This window comes from Symsagittifera roscoffensis, chromosome 6, assembly GCF_963678635.1.
Source record: "Symsagittifera roscoffensis chromosome 6, txSymRosc1.1, whole genome shotgun sequence".
Taxonomy (NCBI): domain Eukaryota; kingdom Metazoa; phylum Xenacoelomorpha; order Acoela; family Convolutidae; genus Symsagittifera; species Symsagittifera roscoffensis.
This window is the reverse complement of record NC_087067.1, coordinates 3,125,204-3,149,479: the sequence shown is the minus strand read 5'-3', so window position 1 is coordinate 3,149,479 and position 24,276 is coordinate 3,125,204. Positions and strand designations below refer to the sequence as shown.

Here is a 24,276-nt window from a genome sequence, read left to right as displayed (position 1 = left end):
GCACCATCACCCACATCAACTGAATCTTCACACAATACTAATAGAGCTTACCGCACTTTTAAAAGAAAGTTCCCCAACCATCCTTTCCCAGCAAAACCAGGAACAGCCCGTGAATACATCAACCACCCCAAGCATACTAACACAAAAGAATTTTTAGCCATCACCTTACCCTCATTCCCACAATACACCTTAAACACCCCCCATGACACTAACGAAACACGCAACTTTGTAGATGAATACGTTTTAATGCCCACTCTCTCTTGGACCTCATATTATCATTTTACTAACCCTCTTTGCTTACCTTTATCTAACACTCACATCGATATAGAGCGAAATACGGACATGCTATATCGACTCACTACACCACTAACCGCTAGACAATTTACTTACGTTGGATATAAAAAATCACTAAAAACACACACTGCACCTAGAGCTAACGAATATACACTCGAATACTATGATCACAACATCATCAGAGCTAACCAAGATCAATTCTTAGACGACGATCGCTTCGCTAATCCACAAATTACCGAGAAATTTTTCATCAAGACACCATATATATTTACACTAAACATCTTCGACCGAAAGTTTGATCACATTATTTCAGAAGCACTAACAGACACACAAGCATACGAAAGTTTTAAAGAACGCTTCCAAATATTTTCACTAACCTTTCATTTCCTTGCACCACACGAAAGAGATTTACACTGCTCACACGATATTATGTTGCGCACTAAACAAACCCACACATATAGTTATTATCGCTTCATCCAAAATCACTTTGACCTACACACACCCTCTAGACAACCACACCATCGCTTTCAATTCATTAATTCCAAATACACTTCACCATTTTTCCTAAATTTCACATATTGCATTTAAGATACTAACCTTCATGGTATTCTTCGCAATTATGATCCCATAACCCAAATGTACATCTTCTGTCCCATCACCAAGACCTTCAACGCCGAAGAATCCCGACCCTTCCTTATCCCGCACGAGTTTGTACAACCTATAGAAATCCCAATTTTAGAATTCATCCACAACACTAAATTCAATCACAAATTATATAATCTAATCCAAAACACACCTTATGAGTTTGCAGTTGGCACTGAAGAACTAACCACTATTAAGGCACTTCAATTGCTTTGGCCACTGCTTCAGACTAAAAATATCATCCGCATCTTAGCTAAACTACTAACAACTTCAGAACTAATTCACGACATCTTCCCCCACGGTTTTTTCCCCGACGACTAACAGGTAAGTATGAATTAAATGAATATTACTAACTAATTAAAATATTAAAAAACTCACCATACTTTATCCATGTTTTCCTTAGATTTTTAGCCTTCATCCGACGATCACCTACAAAAACCACAAAAAACAAATAAAGATCGCAAATTTCATCAAACAGATTTCAACAATTCTATTAATCTCTTACACTTATAAATTTATAAATTTAATACCAATGCAATAAATTCATTTCTAAAATTTTCCCCACAAGCAGTAAATCTAATTATGATGAAAATTTGTAACTTAAAATTCCCCCATAACTAGCAGTAAATTTACAAATTCTATGCAGTAAATTAATAAAATGCAAATGCAGTACTAACCTTTTGATATTCTCATTTATTCGCACAGAAATTCTATCCACACTCGCACAGCTCGCCCACGAAGAGTTGTTTAAAATAATGAATTTCAGTTTCAAGTTTTCACACTCAACAACTCTAACATATAATAACATGTTTCAAACTTTCCTTTAACCCGGTTGGAAAGGAATCATATACTAAACAAAACTAACCAACGCAGCTTACTAAATACCACAAATCATAGAAAAACATCATGACTAAGAAAAGGAAACCAACGGTACCCAAACCGGATTAACCCAGTTTAAAACTGGATAATTTATTCTTTTGAAGACTATTATAAAGTCTAAGAAAGAAATAATAAAACACAAAAAAGTCGAAAGACAAACCCATATCACGAACAATTTGCTTTTTGGAAAAAGGACATAACCAACAAGACATAAGAAAAACCACAACAAACCCAACATAAAACGTTGTCACATAACAGGACCCCTCACAAAAACCGCATGAAATCATACTCCCACTCCTGGCCTAACCCACCAGGAAGGACGTCCTGAGCATGCTCTATAGCCGGCCTAACCCACCGCGCTACATCCACGCTTTGTGACCACACCTCTATTTTTAATAAGAGCTACTCAAGGGTGAGTAACTCTTCAAAATAACCGAACTAAAACAAAAAGCTTTTGTGAAAACAACTAACTAAAATCATAATTAAAAAATATTAAACTAATAAATGTTTTATAAAATGTAAATTACATTATGCAATACATAGATCAGAATACAACACCAAGGACGAACATCTAAAGACAAAACGACCCCACTACACTCGAGAGAGAATGGCCAACCACAATCGATATGCCACTCACAATCACAACTCAAAGGATTTAGAGTACGACTTGACTTCGCAGAAAAGGACTTCATTGAACTAGACCAATGACCACCTCGATGTTCAAGTATACGTACAGATCCGAGTAACCAGGCATCCCCTCCACGCACAATCTCCACGCCATTCCCAAATTAGATCAGACACAAAAGAAGTTCTCCACGCAGAACAGAAAAACCTGACATAGCAAACCATTCTGAAATCAGATTTGAGTTTGTTGCAAAGACTTAGTCGTTGTCACTAGAAGACACAACGTCTTATGTCTCTAACTCCAGCTTCCTGGAACTTCTTTAACAAAGAGGAAACAGAAGAAATAAGATGTTCGCCAAACACCAACGTCCATCATCCATCCTTCGAATTGCAGAAGAACTATTCTAAAAAACTCTGTAAAACCCGGATGGGTGGAACCTGATCTAGACTACATTTTATGATTGGATAATTTAGATATTTTACCAATGTAAAGTATTTAATATTAACCAATCATGATCCATCTAACTAACAACCCACTTATTTGTAAGTGCTGAAGTTACTTGTAATTTCAGCACCAGAGAGATTTGAATTTAACTTAGAAATTAGTTAGACTCTCCCGAGCACTTCAGCAGCCGCAATAAACCAGTATACCCTAGATCTATTGAGCCTACCAGAGACTAGTTAAACAACCTGAGACTAGATAGTATAAGAGTAAGATTAGGATCGGTATTAGACTAAGAAGTTGCACGAATCTATCCGGCCGAAAATAAGATAGCGTGACGAGCAGACGGTGTACCCTATCCGAAATTACTCTATGAGTTAACCAACACGGTTCTAACTCACTCATATCGTCCAATGCTTTCCTTGATGTCTAATTTCATTGCAAAAGAGCTTCTGCTTCATCAACTGTTTTACTAACAAGTGATCTATTCAATTGAGTCATAAACTTGATGAATTATTTCACTTGTTGAAAAGTTTGGTGAACTGAATTTAGAGCTAGCAGTTCAAATTCGGAATTTTGAAATAATTGCTCACTTTTGTTGCCTGTAACTTAAATTAAATTTTTGAACTGATGATGACTTCATTTTCGTAATAATTGGCTGCTTTGTACCACCCATTTTCTTCAATTTAGCTATGCAAACTGAATTACAGAAAGGACTGAATGGAATGTTCAGTTGGCTTTTAAAAAGTAGGTCTGGAGTTGTAATGAAGCGTTGAGAGGTGTTGAAGGATGATGAAAGGTTTAGGAAAACAAAAAAAGTAATGGAAAATTGACAAAGAGTTAAAATTGTTCAATATTGCAAAGGACAGGTTCGAATCTTCGGCGCCTTAGTATTTCAACCAGGCCACTAAAAAATTAACTCTGAAACTTGGGAAAACTTTAAGTGCATATGAAAATTCCAAATCGTTCACCCTTTTTCTGTTTGTTTCAAAGTTTATTGGAGTTTTTTTTTGGTTTTTCTTAGAGCCTGGTCTGCTGAAATCATCAAGGCTAATGAAGAGTGCTCAAATTAATCTGTGCTCGCGCTGATTGTTGATGAAGAGCACGATACCGCTTGACAAGGTCAAGGTTTTTTTCTTTTTTTTCGGATCCTGAATGACATGCAAAACTTCTAACTTAATAGGCTTTTGGCTGTCTTTAAACTGAAAAATATCAGTTTCTCCTTTTCTGTTACAGTGTGGTGTACTGCATCAGAAATGGAGAAACTGATATTTTTCAGTTTAAAGACAGCCAAAAACCTATTAAGTTAGAAGTTTTGCATGTCATTCAGGATCCGAAAAAAAAAGAAAAAACCTTGATCTTTGATTTGATTTGATTTTATGCATTTCCAAAAATTCTTCACTATTTTGTATTGAAGTTATTGATGCGAACTTTTTTAGGGAGTGATTGATGACGTCGTGCCAGATAAAGTCTCGCTGTTGTATTCAAAGCGTGACTGAAAAAAAAATTGGACAGTTTTTTCTTATTGATCTTGCTGTCGTTAAAACAAAGTCGGGAGTTATAATGACTCGCTTCATCAATTGCGGGAGTAATCATTATCATGATATATACATAAAAGTTCAAGAGGATTTCTTTGTCAGATTATTCAGTCATGAACAGATTATGCCTAGAGCTTCCGATTTTTCGAAACATCAGTGTTTAGGTTGCCCTTGTGAAGTGGACTGAAGATGCGGGTCTGAAGTTGGTGTTCCGAGACCAGTATGAGATGCACCTGGAGACGGCGGATGGTCGGTTGCTCAAGTTTAAAGTACTCCACTTGTTCCCCTTCTCATCTGAGAGGAAACGAATGGGCATAATTGTGAGGAGCGAACAGACAGGCGAGTACTCTAATTTACGCTAATGAAAAATAAAGTGAATAAAATAAAATAATAATAAAAATTTTCAAGATTTTAGTAAAAGCTTAGGAAATCTTGAAAAGAGTTTATCGAAAAAGAGTGAGTTAATTCTAGAACTTTAAAAAAAAGTCTTGAAGTTAAGAATTTCATCGAAGAACATTCATCCATGTATAAAACAACCCGCGTACCAATTGTTCAATTCACATGCATTTTAAGTTACTTTTGTAGGCTGCGAAATTTTGTCTCACCATGGCAAGCATCGACAAGAAGATTATAATAAAAAAAGGGGGCTAGTAATAATTACGGCGTTTCAACTAAGAGGCGAACACTTAGCCACGTCCTCCTTGCTCACTAACTTTGAATCATTCAAATCATTCTTTTGATTGGGGTTTTTCTTCTTCGGGTCAAATTCATCTCTTTTTTTTGCAAATTGAACATAAGATGATAATGCTTAATTCTGATTATATGAAATTAAAATGCAAAATAAATCTGAAGCGTCAGTTTTTTTAAACATACAATGCTGATTTAAATGAACAGGACAAAACAAATACAAAAGGTAATTAAAAACGCTTTTTTTTCCAAACCGAGTTGAATTAAGACGAAAAAATGATGACATTAAAAATTATTGCTGATGATTTTATTAGAACTTTTAGGGTGCAATTTGTTTTGTGAAAACCGGGCCCAAAATTTTACCCCAAAACCGATCATTTTTGGCTTTTATTGGTGAATGAGAACTACCAGCCCGAACTACCAATTCAATTGCTGTCAAAACAATATCAAAGTGAGCCATCCTCTTATGTTGACTCACGACTTCCTTTAGAGTGTTTCAACTTCCTTTTAAGGTCTATGGAGCATTAATTAAATGAAAAAACTAAATGTAACAAAATAAAATGAAAAAGATTTTTTTTTTCAAAACCAAAGATTTTTTTTGAAAACCATTCCCCTACACGCCATATAAAAAAAAAGTGATAAATTTTGCTCCTGGTAACAAATCAATTATGGCAAATAAGATTCCTTCAACCAATTTGGAACAATTTCTAAGACGGTTAAATCTCCACTTAACGTTAATAGCGCGTAAAATATCACGCGTTATGAGTGTCCCAAATTCGGCAAAATAGCAATCTTTAAACCCCCATATCTGTACGAAAAGTGATCACAAGTAAATATCTTCTCACTTTTAAGCTCAGAAAACAATACTTTTTGATTGATACAAAAACATTCCGTCAAAAATGGCCAGTCAAAAAGTTGAAATTTATCTGAAGAAAAAAAAAACCACCTCAGCTCAAATATTCCGTTACTTTCGTTACCAAAGTCGGAACAATAACTTATAGTCTCTAAAAAGTAGTTAAAAGGAAGTGTTTTTTGTTTGGTAGCCAAAAAGTGCCTTTTTTGTCCGACTTTCGAAGCAAACTAAAAATTTTTGCTTTGTGTTGTTTTTTATTCAGTCAATTTTTGCTGATCGAAAAAATCATTTTTAACAAAAACACTTTACACCCCTTTTGAATATATCAACTATCTGAATTCAATTGTAGAAAAAATTAATTTTACCTTCAATTGTTTTTTGTAAAGTTCTGAAAGGTAGAAAGTTGCAAATTTGGTCATATTCTGGACTAAATTATGCGCGTATTCAAGAATTGGATTTATAATGTATGTTTATAAAAGCAATTTATTTATGCGTGACCAATATTCCCACTCAATAAAATTGTTCCAAATTGAGCTGAGACTTTCAAATCGGTCGTATTGATTTCGTACGACTTATATTTGTACTCTTGAACTTTGATATTGTCCAGAACTTATAACTTTTCATTATCTTCTCTTCCTGAATAGTTTTCAATATGACTTAACGGCAGTCAGAACCTTCTGACTGCCGTTATTATATAAACAAGATATACAAGCACTCTTGTTATTATATAAACTGCTATTTTTTAAATATACAAACAATATGAAAAGTTATGGCTCAAATTATGAGTGATTATACTTCTCTTAAAAAATTTTTGGCTTCATAAGAGGCTCATTTTTAATTTTGTTTTGAAAGCAACTGAACTGGAAGCTCTGACTGATAGCTCTTATTCAGCGATAAAATCCTAAAAGTTCGGTTTTTAGGCAAAACTTCTTTAAACCCCCTTAACTTTACAAAATTATTTCAAAAAAATGTCTTCTCAAGCTTACGCTCAGGACAACAATACTTTTTGATTGATACAAAAAAAATTCCGTCAAAGATTGCTAGTTAAAAATTGGAAGTTTATCTGAAGAAAAAAAAAACCATCCCGAAAACAAATATTCCGGTACTTTTGTTACAAAAGTCCGAAAAAACGTCTAGTCTCAAAAACTTTAGTTTAAAGAAAGTTATTTTTGCTTGGTAGCCAAAAAGTGTCTTTTTTTGTTCCGACTTACGAAGAAAACTGAATATTAATGCTTAGTGTGGTTTTTTTATTCAGTCAGTTTTCGCCGATCGAAATAATAGTATTTAACAAAAACATTTTACACCCCGTTGAAGATATCAACTTTCTGAGTTCAATTGTAAAATGGTATTCTACTTCCGGTTGTTTTTTTGTTAAGTTCTGGTAGGTTGAAAGTTGCCAGTTTGGCCATGTTCTGGACTAAATTATGCTCGCTTTGAATATTTTTATCATAATGCTGAGAGCGTAACGCGAATTATTTATGTGTGATCAATTATCTCACGCAACAAATTTGCTCCAAGTTCCATTGAGGCTAGCAAAATGGTCGTGTTAGTTTCGTACGGCTAGTATTTTCACTTTTTTTTAAAACTTGTCCAAAATTTCTAGCTTTTCAATATCGTCTTTTTCTAAAACGTATTAAATATGAATTAGGGGCAGCCATAACATTCAAGGTTTTGCTTTGATCTACGAGCAATCTTGGCTTTATATAAAATGGCAACGTTTTAATTTGAAAACAAAATGAAAAGTTATGGCTCACTTTTTAAGAGATTATACTCTGCTAAACTTTGTTTGGCTACCTAAGAGGCTCTTTTTGATATTGTTTTGGAAGACACTGAACTGGTAGCTCTGGCTGGTAATTCTCATTTACTGATAAAATTTAAAAAAAGATCCGTTTTAGTGTAAAATTTCGGGTCCGAATTTCGCAAAACAAATTGTACCATCATAATTTTTTTGATTTTCTGAGCAAGTTTGGTCATCGTTTTTGTCTAAGGTCAAATCAATTTAAAAAAAAAACGTTTTTTGTTTCAAGCGTCATTCGTTTTGTCCGGATAATTTAAATCTGCAGTGTATCAGCTCATGCAAAGTTCTAATATTTTTGGGCCACATAACAGAAAAAGACCATTGACCCTTTGATTGACAGGAACAAAGTAACATCCCCCCCCCCAACAAGATAGACCAAGTTAAAATCTTCCGTCCCATCATTTAATTCTCATTAAAACTTCTAAGCGCTGCATGTGAAATGCTCAATTCTGATTGGCTGAAAATTCCCAACTTGTAACCAATCTTACGCCCCCCCCCCCCCAAAAAAAAACATCTCTGGGGATGTTAACTTTGACATAGACGATCTGTTGTTCCCTGTGATTGACAGGCGAGCTGTTAATCTCTAATACTTTGTTTGATTGACAGGTGAAGTGTTATTTTCTGTTCATTTGCTTTGATTGACAGGTGAGGTGTTGTTTTTCGTGAAGGGTGCTGACTCAGTGGTGGCTCCCATGTGTGACTTCACTGATTGGCTGGACGAGGAGTGTGGCAACATGGCCCGAGAAGGACTTCGTACACTAGTCTACGCTAAGAGGTCAGCGGAGTGCAGAATGTATTTAGAAAACAGCGACAGTAAGCAGACAAATACAATATTAACCAATCAGAATCGAGATGAGAAACAAAACTTAGGAAATAAATAATTATTTTATTTAAAAAATTTTTTCCTTGTCTTGATTTTGATCGGTTATTATAGTGTACACTACGAGGCCAAACTGTTCAATGGATAGTTTTTAAACTTGTTCCAAACTGTAATTTTAACTGTAGTTACAAAACTTCGGTGGATTTCGCGTACAAGTACCTGTAACGTAAATCTTGTCGGCACATTAGTTTTGTTGCGGAGCCCGCAATGAGCGAATATAGCTAGAAGTTCTGGATTCGGAAAACGCAAGCGGATTCCACAAACATAATTGGATTGTAATTTTGTTTGTTATACGGCACTGAACTAGTCCTTGAGTGAACAATTTAGAGCTATAGCTAGAATTATCATAAAGTAAATGTGGGATTTAAAATCAAAAATTTAGTTTTAGTGTTAGTTAGTGTAATCCAAAAACAATCCCTAAAGCATGGTTCAAATAAAATTGTGGTTCAATTTTAGTAATGGAATAGGTAAAAGGTATTATTATTTGAGCATTATAACCCATGAAGTAGTATACTTCAGTTTGTTTTCATTCTTTCAATATTTGAGATCAGAATTTTGCCAGCATCTGAGTTCGAAAAAGTGTTCTCACTTTCAGTATTTGAGATCAAAAGTTTTCTCAGTTTTTTCATTATTTGAGATTGGAAAGATGTTAAATCTTTCAGTATTCGAGATCGGAATGGTAATTATTGATTCAGTATTTGAAACTTGGCTAGTGAGTTCAAACTGTTGGCAGTAAATGAGATTATTGAACTGTTTAAGGTCTTGCTGATGATCCACAAAAATTGCTTAATTCAAAATTGTTTTTTCCAGACCTAACTATATGTGCTACTGGATTCCGCTTACAGTTTGCGGGTGCTGCTTACAGTGGCGAATTCCGCAACAACTCAGTTTTACTATAGCTATCAATAACTAATTGTTTGGGATTCCACAAACTGTTCCAGATTCCGTTTACACTGTTGCGGATCCCGCAATTACTGCTCGAATTCCGCAAATTGGCATATTTTGGAGCAATTTTAAGCAGTACAGTTTTTTTAGCTATTTGTTTGTGGCATATAAGACAACAAAGAGTATCAAAGAAAAACTAAAATGTCGCGGATTTGGCCTGTTAAGGATAATCTCTAAAAATCACAAAATGCTCTGTTTGGCCGGGTAATGTACTGACGATTACAATGAAGCGGTTGTCTAAAAACTGCTATGTAATCGAGGTCAGCTAGGATTTTTGCAAAAAAAATTTTGGATCGAATTAAAACTTTTGTCCTTTATTGAAAGCTGGATTTGTAGCCAGTTAAAATCCAGCGTTTTAAACTTGAATTCCACATGAAACCAAATTTAAACCAAATGGTTTCTAAATTTAAACTTAAAGCGAAATTAATCCAAAAAATCTTGGATCGCGCCAAAGAAATCGCAGTTTTGTCTGTTTGGGGGAAAAAGGCGTTACCGAGATAACTCTTACTAGGCAAGCTGTGGTCTCTAAATAAATGGCTTCAAAAAAGCTCGCAGGTGGTCAAGTGTATTGTTATTTTTTAAAGCACTGTTGGTTGATATTGGTTTTCAAAAAAATCAAAACGTAGCCTCCGTCGGTATGAAACGTTTTTGGGCTAAATTAGACAAAAATTGATGAGAAGCTGACACCCCAGACATTTTATTCAAGTTTAGGCTGGTTTTTTACAAAGCAAAAATCGGCTCTTTTTTCTCTTTAATTTTCTCACCATAATTTAAACATAGTTTTTTACGATTTAGCTGAAATTATTGCAACTTTTTTTTCTAATTGTACAGAAAATGATTGAAAAAATTTAAATGCTGTGCGGTATTTCTATTGATGCGTAGTACGAAAGTAAGTGTTCCGACTTTTGAAAAAAGCGCATTTTTTTTGCTTAGGGTGGTTTTTTATTCAGTCAAGTTTCGGGGATCGAATTAAAACTTCATAGCAACTAATTTATATACCTCATTAAAGATACGATTCTTCTGCGTTCGACACTTGATATTTGAAAATGTTTAAATTTGTTTTCAGTTGATTCCTTGAGGAAAACTATTCGATTGTCATTGATATACAAGCAGACTGCCTTGTTGATTCGATTTTTGACAAATGCGAAATTTTACGTTTGCTACTTGTACGACTAAAGTTCAAATTGCGATACCTAGTTGGGATATCATATATATATTTTTCAGCTAATTTTAGCTCTGACTAACTGATAAGTTACTCTCCTACCACTCCAAAAAATATATTCCTGCTATCGTTGTCAATTTCTGTTATCAAACGAAATTTAAAAATACATTTTTGCATTTCAAACAATAGCACAGATAACGTGCAAAATAATAATTTTGTTATCACAGGTGTAAAGTTTATATGAAAAAATGAAGTTATTGTTTGTAGGCGTCTGAGTGACTCTGAGTTTGCGGCGTTTGATTCGCGACTGACACAGGCGGGACTGAGCATCCAGGACAGACAGACCAGAGTCCGGATGGTAGTCGAGGACCTGGAGGAAGGCCTCAAGGTCATCGCACTCACCGGTAGTTTTTTAAATGGCTAACATATCCGCATCTAGGTCGAAGTGTCAGTGGTTCGAGACCCGCAATAATCTGTGCGTGTTGCATCAGGATTGACATTTTAGAGTTTTTATTAGAAAAAGAACACCCTAAACGTTCAAAATATGTTGACTTTTTAAAATTCCTGTTTGATTTACTAAACAGGTATTATGAAAACGTTTTTTTTTTCCAGATGAGATCTGTTTTTTTTTTTTTTTTTTTATTTTTTTTTTTTGAGACGCTTTTTCGAAAAATTCGCTTTCCCAAAAAACTACCCGTCAGATTCTCATAAAAGTGGTACCAATGGATTCAGTAGCGTTTCACCTACCTGCCTGCATGAAATTTAGGGCAATTTTTACCCTACCCCACCCCCTACGGTCTTAGAAAAGCTTCACAACTCGGTACTTTTTTCACTTTTTGCCCATTTTTTTCGGAAATTTTCGATTTCCTCAAAAAGTACCCGTCCAGATTTGGGATTAAGGGTTTAATCGATAGACCAGGTTGTAGGAAACTCCCATGCACAAGCGGCTGGTCCCTAATTTGCTTAGGGGAAGAGCTATAGACTTAGGAAAAGTCACTTTTTTGATTTTTTTGCCTATTTTTTCGGAAATTATCGATTTCCTCAAAAACTACCCATCCAGATTTGGAATTAAGGGTTTTATCGATAAACCAGGTTGTAGGAAACTCCCCCGCACAAGCGGCTGGTCCTTAACTTGCCTAGGGGAAGTGCTATAGACTTAGGAAAAGTCACTTTTTTGACTTTTTTGGCCTTTTTTTAAATCTTTCCGATTTCCTCAAAAACTACCCGTCCAGATTTGGGATTAAGGGTTTAATCGATAGACCAGGTTGTAGGAACCCCCCATGCACAAGCGGCTGGTTCCTAATTTGCTTAGGGGAAGAGCTAAAGACTTAGGAAAAGTCACTTTTTTGATTTTTTTGCCTATTTTTTCGGAAATTATCGATTTCCTCAAAAACTACCCAACCAGATTTAGAATTAAGGGTTTAATCGATAGACCAGGTTGTAGGAAACTCCCCCGCACAAGCGGCTGGTCCTTACCTTGAATAGGGGAAGAGCTATAGACTTAGGAAAAGTCACTTTTTTGACTTTTTTGGCCTTTTTTCAAATCTTTCCGATTTCCTCAAAAACTACCCGTCCAGATTTGGGATTAAGGGTTTAATCGATAGACCAGGTTGTAGGAACCCCCCCTACACAAACGGCTCGTCCCTAATTTGTAATTTGTCTAGGGGAAGGGCTATACACTTAGGAATAGTCAATTTTTCGGTTTTTAGGCCATTTTTTCAAACTTTTTCGATTTCTTCAAAAACTACCCATCCAGATTTGGGATTAAGGATTTAATCGATAGACCAGGTTGTAGGAAACTCCCCTGCCCAAGCGGCTGGTCCTTAATTTGTCTCGGGGAAGAGCTGTACACTTAGGAAAAGTTTTTTTAAAAGTTTTTTGGCATTGGAACAAAGATTCAATATACTTATTGTGTGGATTTTTTAGACAATGGAATCCGCTATGCTTACGTTTTCTCGCTTTTGCTTGGTGCTATTGGCTTTGTGTTGAGTTTTTTTCTATTGGCTTTGTCTTTTTCCCTCATGAAAACTTTTTACCAAAGCGTTACCAATGAATGCATAAGCTTCTCTTTCACTTTTTTTGCGTAGGAAGGGCGCTATCGACTTGAGAAACCTGAAATATTAAAACAATTTTAAAATAATCAATATTAAAATAATCAATCAGGTCTCTCCAGCTTTCAGCTGGGCCCCTAGTTAGATTCTTTAAACATGTTTTTTTTAACTATGACCAAATTTCTGGGCTAAAACATGCTGCATTACTCGCACACAACGAGCAGGGATCCTGTTGGGTCTCGAACCACTGACCTTTCGATTGAATAGTGAAGACGTTCGAAGTTCTGACGCTGCTCCTGTCTTGCAATATAAAAATCTAGGCGAGGCGAATTAGCAGGCACTGAGCTCGCTTACTTAGCAGAAACACTTTTTTCCAGCTGATCTGTGATTTGATATCTGTTATCTTTGAGCCACACGTTTCCCAGGCGTCGAAGACAAACTACAACTCGACGTTCGCCCGACACTGGAATCGATCCGCTACGCTGGCGTGAAAGTGTGGATGTTGACAGGAGACAAGTTGGAGACAGCGCTCTGCATTGCGAAGAGCAGCCGACTCATATCCCCGAACCAGAAGACGTTCGTCATTGGCGAGGTATGATAGAGTGCTGATTTAAAGTTAAGGCCAAATTATCGGCAATATCTTTTTCGGCCAATGAATCTAAACAAAGTTTCTGTTTGATAAAAAACTTATTGGGATCGCGTTTTTTTTGTTTTTTTTTGAGACGCTTTGGAAATTTTTTTTTTTCAAAAAAAAATTTTGGGCTGGAATTTTGCAAAACAAATTGCATCATTTTTTTCTGCTGAAAATCTAAGCAAGTTTTGACTCATCATTTTCCACCTAAGCTCAACAGAATTTGAGAAAAACGCTTTTTAATTTCAAGTTTTTTTATAGTTTTTTCCGTATAGTTTGAATAAAAAAAAATGACGACGAAAAACCAAGTTGCTCAAAAGAAACTCGACTAAGCATATATCTCCCCTCTCCTCAATGGAGATGCCCAAATTGTGAGCGTGGTCGCGAAAGTTACACAAAGACGGCAAAATTTGTAGTTTTATATTATTAAAGGCTTTCTGCACAATTTTTTAAGGGTTCGGCCCTTTTGGTTCCTTATACTTTCAAATTTTGATTTCATAGGACTTCATTCTTTTCGGTTTTTATCTTTTCCGATTATCGCTCACATGATTCACGACGGGTGGAAAAAATGTGAATCTAGAGTTTTGATCTGTTTCTTTTTCCTTCACAAGGTAGGAGACCGAATTCAGGCCTTGCAGCAAATGAACCTTTTGAGGAAAAAGAACGATGCTGCTTTGGTGGTGTCAGGTGACAGCATATCGGTGAGTTCTCTTTTGCTTAAATATTTTGTTACTTGCATAGTAGCGATGTCCATGATCAAAAAGCTGGAACATCGTTCTACAGAAAAAATATTACGAACGATTAAATACTTCCGGTTTGGAAAAAATCACTCTTCTGATGGATTTATGCAGACTCAGAAGTTTCAAACTACGTCAAAAAACTTCTTGCCAAGAAACTTCAAGGAACTCTGGTGCCACTTTTTCAGCTAGTTGTTTTTTTAAGTATTTTTTTTTCTGGTCAGATGTCGCAAAACGCCATGAGTGAAATAATTTTTGAGAGTAAATACACCAGCCGAAGTATACGCACACCAAAAATGTGCAGAGTATATAAGCCAGCCGAAAGTTTACGTCATATAAATGAAACTTGCATAATTTTCTTAACTGTTACATAATTCTTACATAATTTTTTTTATAACAATTGCGTATTTCCGGCTGATTTATACTTCGGTTGGTTTATATAACACCTAATGTTCATTAGTCAACTTCACTTTCTTCTAGATGATTCTAAAAAACTACGAGCACGAGTTCATGTCCTTGGTGATTCAGTGCCCAGCAGTGGTTGTATGCAGATGCAACCCCACACAGAAAGAACGAGTGGTCATCTTGATACAGAAACACACGAGGAAGAGGTGTGCCGCTATAGGTAATAAGTTACTAAAAAAAACCAGGGGCGGATTTTGGGGGGGTTGGCGGGGGGGGGGGGGGGGGGGGGTGCGGACGCCTTCTTTTTCTTCAGGGAATTGACCCCTTGCCGACCCAAAGGGTCTCCCCTTTGGTATTTTTTAAGAAATCCATTTTTGGCCGATCGACCCTAAAATTTTTCTAAAGGCGCCTTTATATACTAATTTTGAGGGGGGCGCGCGCGCCAAAAAAATGCAATTTTTTGGTCAAAATTTTCCAAAAAGTGCCAAAAACGCCTTTTTCGGACTGTTTTTTTGTCAAAATTTTGCCTGCGGCACAGAAATTTTGGCTAAAACAGGGACTAAACTGTGAAAAAAAAGGTCGACAAAATTTCGAAAAAATTTTGAAATCCCCCCCCCCCCCCTCGAGAAAATCCTAGATCCGCCCCTGAAAAAAAAATTTCTCTTTTTTTAAGAGTTATGAACGTAGTGAAGACTCCTATATAGGTCTTGGTGATTTTATTTTTTTATTAAACTTCAACTAAAACGAAAGCTGTCATTCAGCAGAAAAGCAGTTTAGGTAAATATAAGAATAGCATATATATAGTTCTAGGAAAAAACGAAATTGCTTGAACTGAACGCTTCGATGCTTTGAGATCCTTTAACGTTAAAAAATAGAATTTAAAGAAAGATCGAGAAAAAGTGTTATTTTATGTGACAGGGGACGGTGGGAATGACGTGAGTATGATCCAGGCGGCGAACGCCGGCATCGGCATCGTCGGCAAAGAGGGAAAACAGGCATCCCTCGCGGCCGACTTTTCAATTCATCAGGCAAGATAACACGTGTCTCTTCTGTTATACGGCCCAAATTTATCAAGTTGTTAAAAGACCCGGGTCGAAGTGCTCGACTTAAGTTTCGACTTTGAAAATCGAGCGAGTGCAGTTTTGTGACTGAAACTCCGTGGTCGAGAAGCAATTTTAAGTCGAACACAAACAAACCCGATTTTAGTTGAGAGTCAAAACATTACGAATTTTCGTCGAAAAAGTCGAAACAAATCTGAACCGGGTCGTACAAAGTCTAACACTTCTTGTTGGGCCTAGAAAGCCAAAACAAACCCAACTTTGGCCGATAAAATCGAAGCATACTAAAATTTGGTCGAGAACTTCGAAACTTACCAAAATTTGGTCGAGAAAGTAGAAACATACCAACATTTACTCGAGAAAGTCGATATATACCAAAATTTGGTCGAGAAAAACGAAGCATACCAAATTTTAGTCGAGAAAGTCGACACATACCGAAATTTGGTCGAGACGGTTGAAACATAAACTGAGCACCTCGACCCGGGGAGCTTCTATTTTTATTGAATATACAGACTTACTTTCACTGAAACTAATTTCAGCCAATTAGATTCCAGCATTATGGTTAAATGATGAAACTTTGCAAAAGATCAGTTTTGGGCCGTATAGCAAAAAAGACTCGATAATACGAAAACATACCAATTGTAAGAGCAGAAGTTATGAGCTTATATTAACTGTTATTCAATCAAGGGGTTTGAAAGTTATACTTTTCAGTCTCAGATCTGTATGACCTATACTGAATAACTCCCGTCAGGATGCAGAATCAAAATTTGATTCGGTTGCAGAACCCTGGAACATATCTACTGTAAGAACTGACAGAAACAAACAGAAATTTTTCTAGGCTTGCGGTTTAAAAAAAATGAAAAATTTTGTCGAACTTTTTTAGGTCGACCAATTTGATTTTCCGACCTCTCCAAAAATACTAAACGGACCCTTTTTCCTGGGTCGAGGTGCTCTTTTTATGTTTCGAATTTCAAAATAGCGCATATGTCAGTGCTCGACCAAACTAGAATAGTCGAGACAGGGGGTAAGGCCGAGCACAAGTTTGAAACGTACCTCGAGCACGGTCGAAACATTTCTCAAGCACGGTCGAATTATACTTCGAGCGCGGTCGAAACAATCATCGAACACGGTCGAAACATACATCAAGCACGGTCAAAACATACCTCGAGCACGGTCAAAAAAAACCAATTGCAAACGAATATTCCAAAAGATGTATAAAAATAGCTCAAAAACAGTTAATCTCTACAAAGCACTTAAATTGCAAATAACTCAAATAACTTCATTCGGATAAAAAAGGCATCATGAAATGTTACCCGAAAAGAATAGTTATAACGTTTAAATTTGGATAACTTTTATTGTTTAAAAGTCGAAAAATACCCAAATTTGGTCGAGCACGGTCAAAATATATATTTCTTGAATCGAGCACGGCCAAGAACATTTGGTTTGGTCGAGCACGGTCGAAACATAAAATGAGCAACTCGACCTTGGTTGTATGCAAAAAATCAGGCTGAGAATGACATTTTGAGCACTTGTTTTTAAAATCGCACAAAAATTGCGTTTTTTTGGTGCGTGCTCCCACCTCAAACTCAGTTCTATTGGCGCCAAAGACGCCTTTAGAAAAATTTTGAGGATGGCCTGCCAAAAATGGTTGTAAAATTATAGCAAAGGGGGAACCTTTGGGAAAAATTAGCAACCATAATTGAAGATGGGGGGGGGGCTCGTCACATTACTGTGTTGACTATTTTACGACTCGTTTAATGTTTTTTTTTGAGATATTGCTGTAAATATACATAATCCAGGGTTCTCCGCGAGAATTCAGTTTCTCACGTCTGGCGGTTTTGGTTTGAGAATTCAACTGTAAATTAAACTCCAATTCTCTCTTTAGTTTCGTCACGTGGGTCGGTTATTTCTGGTGCACGGGAGGAACTGCTACAAGAGGAGTGCTGCTCTGGCGCAGTTCGTGATGCACAGGGGTCTCATAATATCCTTCATGCAGGCAATCTTCTCTGCCTGTTTCTTCTTCTCTGCTGTCTCCTTGTACCATGGATTCCTCGTGGTCGGGTAAGCACACAAGTTTCAGTGATTAGTTGAAGAATACTTCATTAAAAGCCATACGGTTCCAAAACATGGCATACTTTCAATTTTTTTTGACAGGAGTGCTCGCTTTCATTTTTTCTTGTATCTTTTTTTTACAGCTCAGCTGACCAAAAAAAAATAGCCAAGTTAAAATGTTTCCAAAAACTTTTTCCTACTGTCTGCAATTTTTTTTTCTAATTCTCCGGATACACAATTTTCTCTTCTCAATCTTCCACCAACAAAATACTAAAGTTTTTGTATACTTAGTCAAAAGAAATATGATACTTTTAATGGAAAATGTTCATTTTTCTACTTTTTTATCATTTATCGAAATTTTGCAACTGGTTGTAATAAAATCTTTGGTTCGATTCCAATTTTCAGCTACGCAACCTTGGAAAAAAGACAGCGCTGCTCTTCAACCGGCTGCTCTTGTCGCCTATCATTTTTTGACTTTTCGAAGATCAATTTTGAAATTTCCAGCTACGCGACCTTGTTCACTGTGTTGCCGGTGTTCTCCCTCGTGTTCGACAAGGACGTGAGGCCGGAAGTGGCCCTGATGTACCCCGAGCTCTACAAGGACCTCCTGAAGGGCAGATATCTGACCCTCAAGACATTCCTCATCTGGGTCATGGTCTCCATCTACCAAGGTCAACATCTCAATTTCCTATTTTTTGTTTTTTTTTTTTCAAAAAAAAACTTGTACTTTTTTGAGTTTTTTTTGAGTTTTGGTCAACACCGATGAAAATTGGAGCTTGGAAATTAAGAAAACAAATCAGTTTTTCCACTTAGAGAAGTTCGGAATGGACCAGAAGTTCTCATGACTATCTATCAGGCTGAAGTTTAATGGTTATAAATGCGGTTTTATAACAATTATTAGTTATATATTTTCAGTAGCGTAATGATGCGAGAGAGTGTGGAAATGAATGGTTGACTTTATTAATTATAGCATTTTTTGGGACATTTTTTGATCAACAAAATTTGGGAAATTTTAACTCGGATTACATTAAAACTTCTTGTATGCCTTCGGGAAAAGACTTCCTATAATCACAATTTTAAAAATCATACCAGAAAACTCAAACTAAACACTAGATAGTGGTTTACGTACTTAACTTTATGAAAACTTTGGTAATGATTGACATTTTTGATGAAATTTATTTTTAGCCTCTGTGCTGATGTTTGGCGCCCTTCTTCTGTTCAATGACAAGTTCCTCCACGTTGTTCCCATCTCCTTCACCGGCCTCGTGCTCACAGAGTGGATCATGGTCTGTCTGACCATAGAGACATGGGTGTGGGTGCATGCAATCGCCCTCCTCATCAGTGTCGGCTGCTACACTGCCACTGTGTTCGTCGACACTGGCACTTTCAGTTAGTATAACAATCATACACTCTAAAATTTGTTCACCTGTTTTCACATGAGCATTACTCACAATTATCGTATTATGAACTGTTTTCAGGCTTAGGATCAGACAAATTTAAGGTTTTTGTACAAATTATAACCCAGTCTTATAAGCGTGATCGAACGTCATTGAACCAAATGCTCCGTTTTCAAACGTCTCTGCAAATATCTCAGCAACAAATTATCCGATCTATTCCGATAGTTTCCCAGAATTTAATCAAATGGTATTCCGATTTCTTCTGGAACCGCATAATTAAGACCCGCGCCAACGCTGTGTTTAAAACCTCAATTTGCCGGCAAATTGAAACAAATTTTAGATTTGAAGGGTTTTGTTAAAAAAAACAGCAACATATTGCCATATTGCTTCATTCAACTCCTTTTAATAGAACGGCAATTGATTCAATTTAATAATTGACTTTCGACTGTTTTTGCTTTCGGTCCTACGCCCATTTGGTCTTTCGCCCATAAGAATAGCCCCCTGCATCTGTAACGATATTGTACGGTGTTACTCATGAGCCGTCGAATAGCAACTAGAATTATTTTTTAGCAATGGAATGCTGGTGCCGGTCTCAATTGTTCCAGAGGAGATCGGAAATCCAATTTTATTGAGAAACTTAGAAATTACCTGGGAATAGATTAGAGTTTTAGAGTTGATAAAGGGAGCTATTCTCATGGGCTCATGACCGAATGGGCGAAAGACTCATGCGCGAAAGACCGAAACCAAAAACAGTCAAAGAGCGGGACCGTTGGACGCGTTCTGGGGTAACAATAAATACATCCTTCTCTGCATTGACCGTTATACAAAGTTCCCTTCGGCCAAGATTGTTAACAACACTTCTACGAGAAATGTAATTTCCTTTTTAAACGATTACTGTCATCTTCACGGGTTCCCAAGAAAATCAGAGTCGACCATGGGTCGTGCTTCTTATCCCATGATTTCAAAAACTTCTGTGAAAAATTTAACATGAAAATTATTTACTGCACAGTCGGCGACCACAGATCCAATGGGCTAGTGGAAAGATTAGTGTACACAATTAAATCGAAACTAATGGCAATGTCTTTCGAATTACCCAAACCGTCACTAATCGAGTCGATCGAAAAAATTATTTGGAATTTGAGAATCTCGAAGCAATCCACGATCGGCTGTACCCCTTTTGAAAAACATTTTAATAGAGTAGCAAACACTAGGTGGAAAAACCTTATGTCCGATATTGATCATTTAGATAAAGGGAAAGCTATCATGTCCAAAGATCGGGCCACTAACTGGGAACTCCACGACGGGGCAGAAGATGGTCATCTGGACGAGGAAAAGGACAGCATGTCAGACCCTGAAGACAACCTGCCACTATCTAGGACAGTCACTCCAAATACAAACCCGGACGACAATAAACAAGCTTCAGAACCTCTTGCAAAAAGAAAAGCAGTCATGAGAGGTAACTTATATAGAAAGGTGTCCAACAGGTAAAATAGGGATCCATATTTTAATCTAGTTAAGAAGGATATCATTGACTCTTCAGAACACACCATAACCCTTGGCAACCGTCACGTTTTACGCAAATCGGATCTGGCTATCAAAGGAAAAATACTCCCGGGGCTCAAAAAAAATAATAGTGAATCAGACACCCACCGGGCATAAACTTCATACTCAATCGAGTTTAGCTGGAAAAAGGAAACTCTCACCACCGAAGAAAGCAGTATCGACACCCTCTGGGCATTCGGGACAAGGCACCTCAAGAGCGTTCAACATCAGAGCAGGAACTAGTGCACCGACCGTGAGCGTGGCCACTCAATACTCTTCTCGAATCTCTTCAGGTTCCTCATCTTCCTTAAACCTAGACTCGTGGGACGGGATAATCGATAATTACTTCGACGATTTGACCAATAATAATATACCTCAGAGCCATCATTCCGAATCTAACCAGGGCTTAAGTGTTACAGGTACCGTCGATTCCCCACACCCGAGCTCAGAAAGGCCAGCGAACACCGACCTCCGGGAGATCGTTAACATTCCCGACTCAACCGAAGCAGAAGGGTCGCAAGACAACCCCATACTGTTAGACAGTACTCCGGAGCCTACGGTCAGCGCGACGATAAATCTTCGACATTCCAGATCACGCAGAAATGTGAGTCCCCCGCAGTTTTACGGAAATCGCCGCTTTATCGACGTGGTCTTAAAAAAAGATGACACAGGGGCGTCACCTTCAGTATTCACCTCTCCACCCGGCATTCCCAGGGCAACTTTCACGGTCTCATCACCGTCTGATTTTTTGACACCACTATCGGAGGCCCCTCCCCGACAAACTCTTGTTGCGGAAACGACGTTAACCTGGTCATCAAAGAATTCTCTCCCGCCGGTCAGACCAGTTATTTCACCTACGAAGACCCTTTTCTACGAAAGTCCTCGGGCTCACACCCAGCTTACCAATTCACGAAGGACTCCCCGCACGAGGTAGACAGCTGTAGCGAGATTTCCTCGACTATCGATTCGGAAATGAGGGCTAAACTGGATGATTTTGACAACCAATTTAATTAACTCACGTATTAAATAAAATAAGCAAAATACCAGCTTGACCCATACCTTACCTTCTGATTTTAATTTTTACCTGTAGATACAATTGTACATGTTAATGTACATGTTGTGGATTAGTTTTAATTTAGTTAGTTGCTGTACTTTGTAAATTTGTAATTCTGTATATTCACCCTGTACATTGTACATTCTCTCTCAATTGTGGATTCTATTTTGCTTCTGTATATTTATCTTCATGGTGCAGTTTGTAAAATCTTGTCCATTCTCGAAGGGGGAAAAAGGGTGTATATAGAGTTATGTAGTTAGTATGCAGTTTTATTTTTTTTCTCGGTGAGAAATGTTGTGATTTTGTTTTAGTGTCTTAAATGACCTTCGGTATTTAATTAATACCTGTTAACCAATTTAGTTACGACCATTGGTCGATATGAGACAAATCTCAGTTGTCCTTTTAACGTTCTTAATTCACATACTTCCTTTTAATAGTTTTAGTCTTTTAAGTTTATGTACAGTAATTGTACATAGGTATGCAGAATTAGAACAGTTTATTAAAGCCAATTGTTAAAATGAATCAATTGCCGTTCAATAAAAAGGAAATATGTAAAGCAAAGAATTGCTTCTGTTATAAGGAAAACTTTGAAATAAAAAACTGGTTCCAAATCGCCGGCGGTCAGTGACAATTTGAAAATGTTTCATATTTCTGCTTTTTTTTATTCGGGTATTATTAATTTTAAGTCCCGTAGATGTTTACTTTCTTTCAGATTTTCATGTTTTCTTTCCAAAAAACGAAAAACTGAAATTTGACTGCCTGATTTTTGTTTTCGTTCAACTGGTCCTACGCCTATGAGGGGTTTGACCAGTGAAAAGACCAATTTTGACGCAAATAATTGACATTGATGAGATAATAACAGAAACACTACAGAGGTTTCTGTAAAAACTCGGAAGTTCTTCTTTCCAAAAAGGATGAAAGGCCTCAAGTAAAAAAGATTTTCTCAATTAGGAGTAATGAATGTTGTGAGTATTTTTATATAGGTCTTGTGATTTTTTTTGTGTTTTTTTAAATTTGTTCACGTTCAACTTTGATTTTTGTTGTTTGACTTTTGATTTCGTTTAAGTTCACTTCATTTCTTTTGTTAAAAGGAAGGCGAATTTCACTATCGAACATCAAAAGTGTACAGGTCACGAAAAACGTGATCGACTTCTAATTTCGAAATTAAAAGTTAATTATCAGATATCACAGAGAAATTTTACCTATCAATCCATTTTTCTCAAATTTTATCTAAAAAGGTTATAAGAAAACTTTTCGAGAAATTCAAAGAGATTTAAGAGCATATAATTTTTCTTCAAAATTAGCAGTTTGAAGTTTTTTCAAATTTTCTGTTTCTTTGCGTTACTCATTTCCAACTGTCAGTTGGCTATGTTCATTAAAGTTTAATAAACTTAAACAGTTTAATACAGTTTAATGCTTTTTCAGTTTAATACTTTTTAAAACATTATCAAATCAACGACTGTACTAATAAAAAATACTTCAGTAGAAAAACACGCAAATCATTTTCAGTTTAAAATATTTTTGAAACTATTCGTTTGTGAAACACATTTGCACATAGTTTTTTCGTTGGATTGAAATCAGCATAAACTTTATTTTGGTTTATCTAGCGCGTGACTTTGTGCTGTCGTGGGAGTTTGTATGGAAAGTGGTGGTCATAACAGCAGTGTCATGCCTTCCAATCTACCTCATGAAGATACTGCGCAAGACATTCAGCCCCGCCACGTACTCAAAACTGTAGTGAATGTGTACCACTTAGGCGAAACATTACAACCGACAGGAGTGCCTTTGTAACAAATCTGTATATGTTGCTGTTACTTATACGCTGGGTGGATTTGTGTGTATGAGGGCTGGTTTTGTTTGGGGGGGGGGGGGGGGTAGCGGATTTCGAGGGGATTAGGCAGCAATGAAGCAAATGCATCTTTCTTATTTATCCTCAAAATTGATTTTTGTTCTCAACTGTTTTCTATCCAAGTTGTTCCTTTTATCTTCGAAAGTTTTAAATATTTTTTTTAAGAGTCAATGATCGTAGTTCAGACTCGTCTAGAGACCGTGATGTTTTTGATTTCGCTTTTTTCACGAAGTCTTAAAATGCTCAAATGTTAAAAGAAGTTCGTTCATACCTATTAATGCTCACATAAAAGTCTTTAGGTTATAATACACATTTTGAGTTCAATTCAAGTCCATTTGCTAGAAAGGTAGGCTAAACTTACTCTCAAAACATGAAAACTCAAATGGGGCGAAAAATCATGATTGATTTTTAGTTTCGAAAATGGAATTTAATTTTAAGATTTCCCAGCGGAATTTTCGGGACTCTTTAACTATTCCTTCACCCTCCCCCTCTAGGATACCTAGTATCAAATTGCCACCCCTACATGGCTAAGCATATGTAATTTTTCTACCTAGTCAGGAATCTCCCCTTTTGCAAAACGAGGGAGGGTGGTTAAAGGGTTCCAGCTTTTCCTAATAATCCTAATGATGATCTTTTTGGTGCGCTCATCCCTTTCAGAAAAATTAATGCAGATCAGTGCTGAAAGAAAACTGCAGCCCCCGTCCCCCCTCCGCCGTTAGTTCACCTCTGCGTGTTATGCTGTTGAATAACCTTCAT

At 36.7% G+C, this 24,276-nt stretch overlaps 1 protein-coding gene across 1 annotated transcript in view; it reads left to right on the top strand.

Moving 5' to 3' along the window:
* The window catches only part of LOC134848134 (probable phospholipid-transporting ATPase IIA), a 61,196-nt gene extending 37,787 nt beyond the window's left edge, over window positions 1–23,409 (top strand). The window contains exons 13-23 of the mRNA XM_063865490.1: window positions 4,584–4,758; window positions 8,403–8,532; window positions 11,012–11,148; window positions 13,221–13,387; window positions 14,038–14,127; window positions 14,644–14,788; window positions 15,487–15,596; window positions 17,512–17,687; window positions 18,183–18,349; window positions 18,864–19,067; window positions 23,279–23,409. Coding sequence (XP_063721560.1) covers window positions 4,584–4,758; window positions 8,403–8,532; window positions 11,012–11,148; window positions 13,221–13,387; window positions 14,038–14,127; window positions 14,644–14,788; window positions 15,487–15,596; window positions 17,512–17,687; window positions 18,183–18,349; window positions 18,864–19,067; window positions 23,279–23,409 — 1,632 coding nt within the window. The remainder of the gene's footprint in view (window positions 1–4,583; window positions 4,759–8,402; window positions 8,533–11,011; window positions 11,149–13,220; window positions 13,388–14,037; window positions 14,128–14,643; window positions 14,789–15,486; window positions 15,597–17,511; window positions 17,688–18,182; window positions 18,350–18,863; window positions 19,068–23,278) is intronic.
* The last annotated feature ends 867 nt before the right edge of the window (window positions 23,410–24,276 follow it).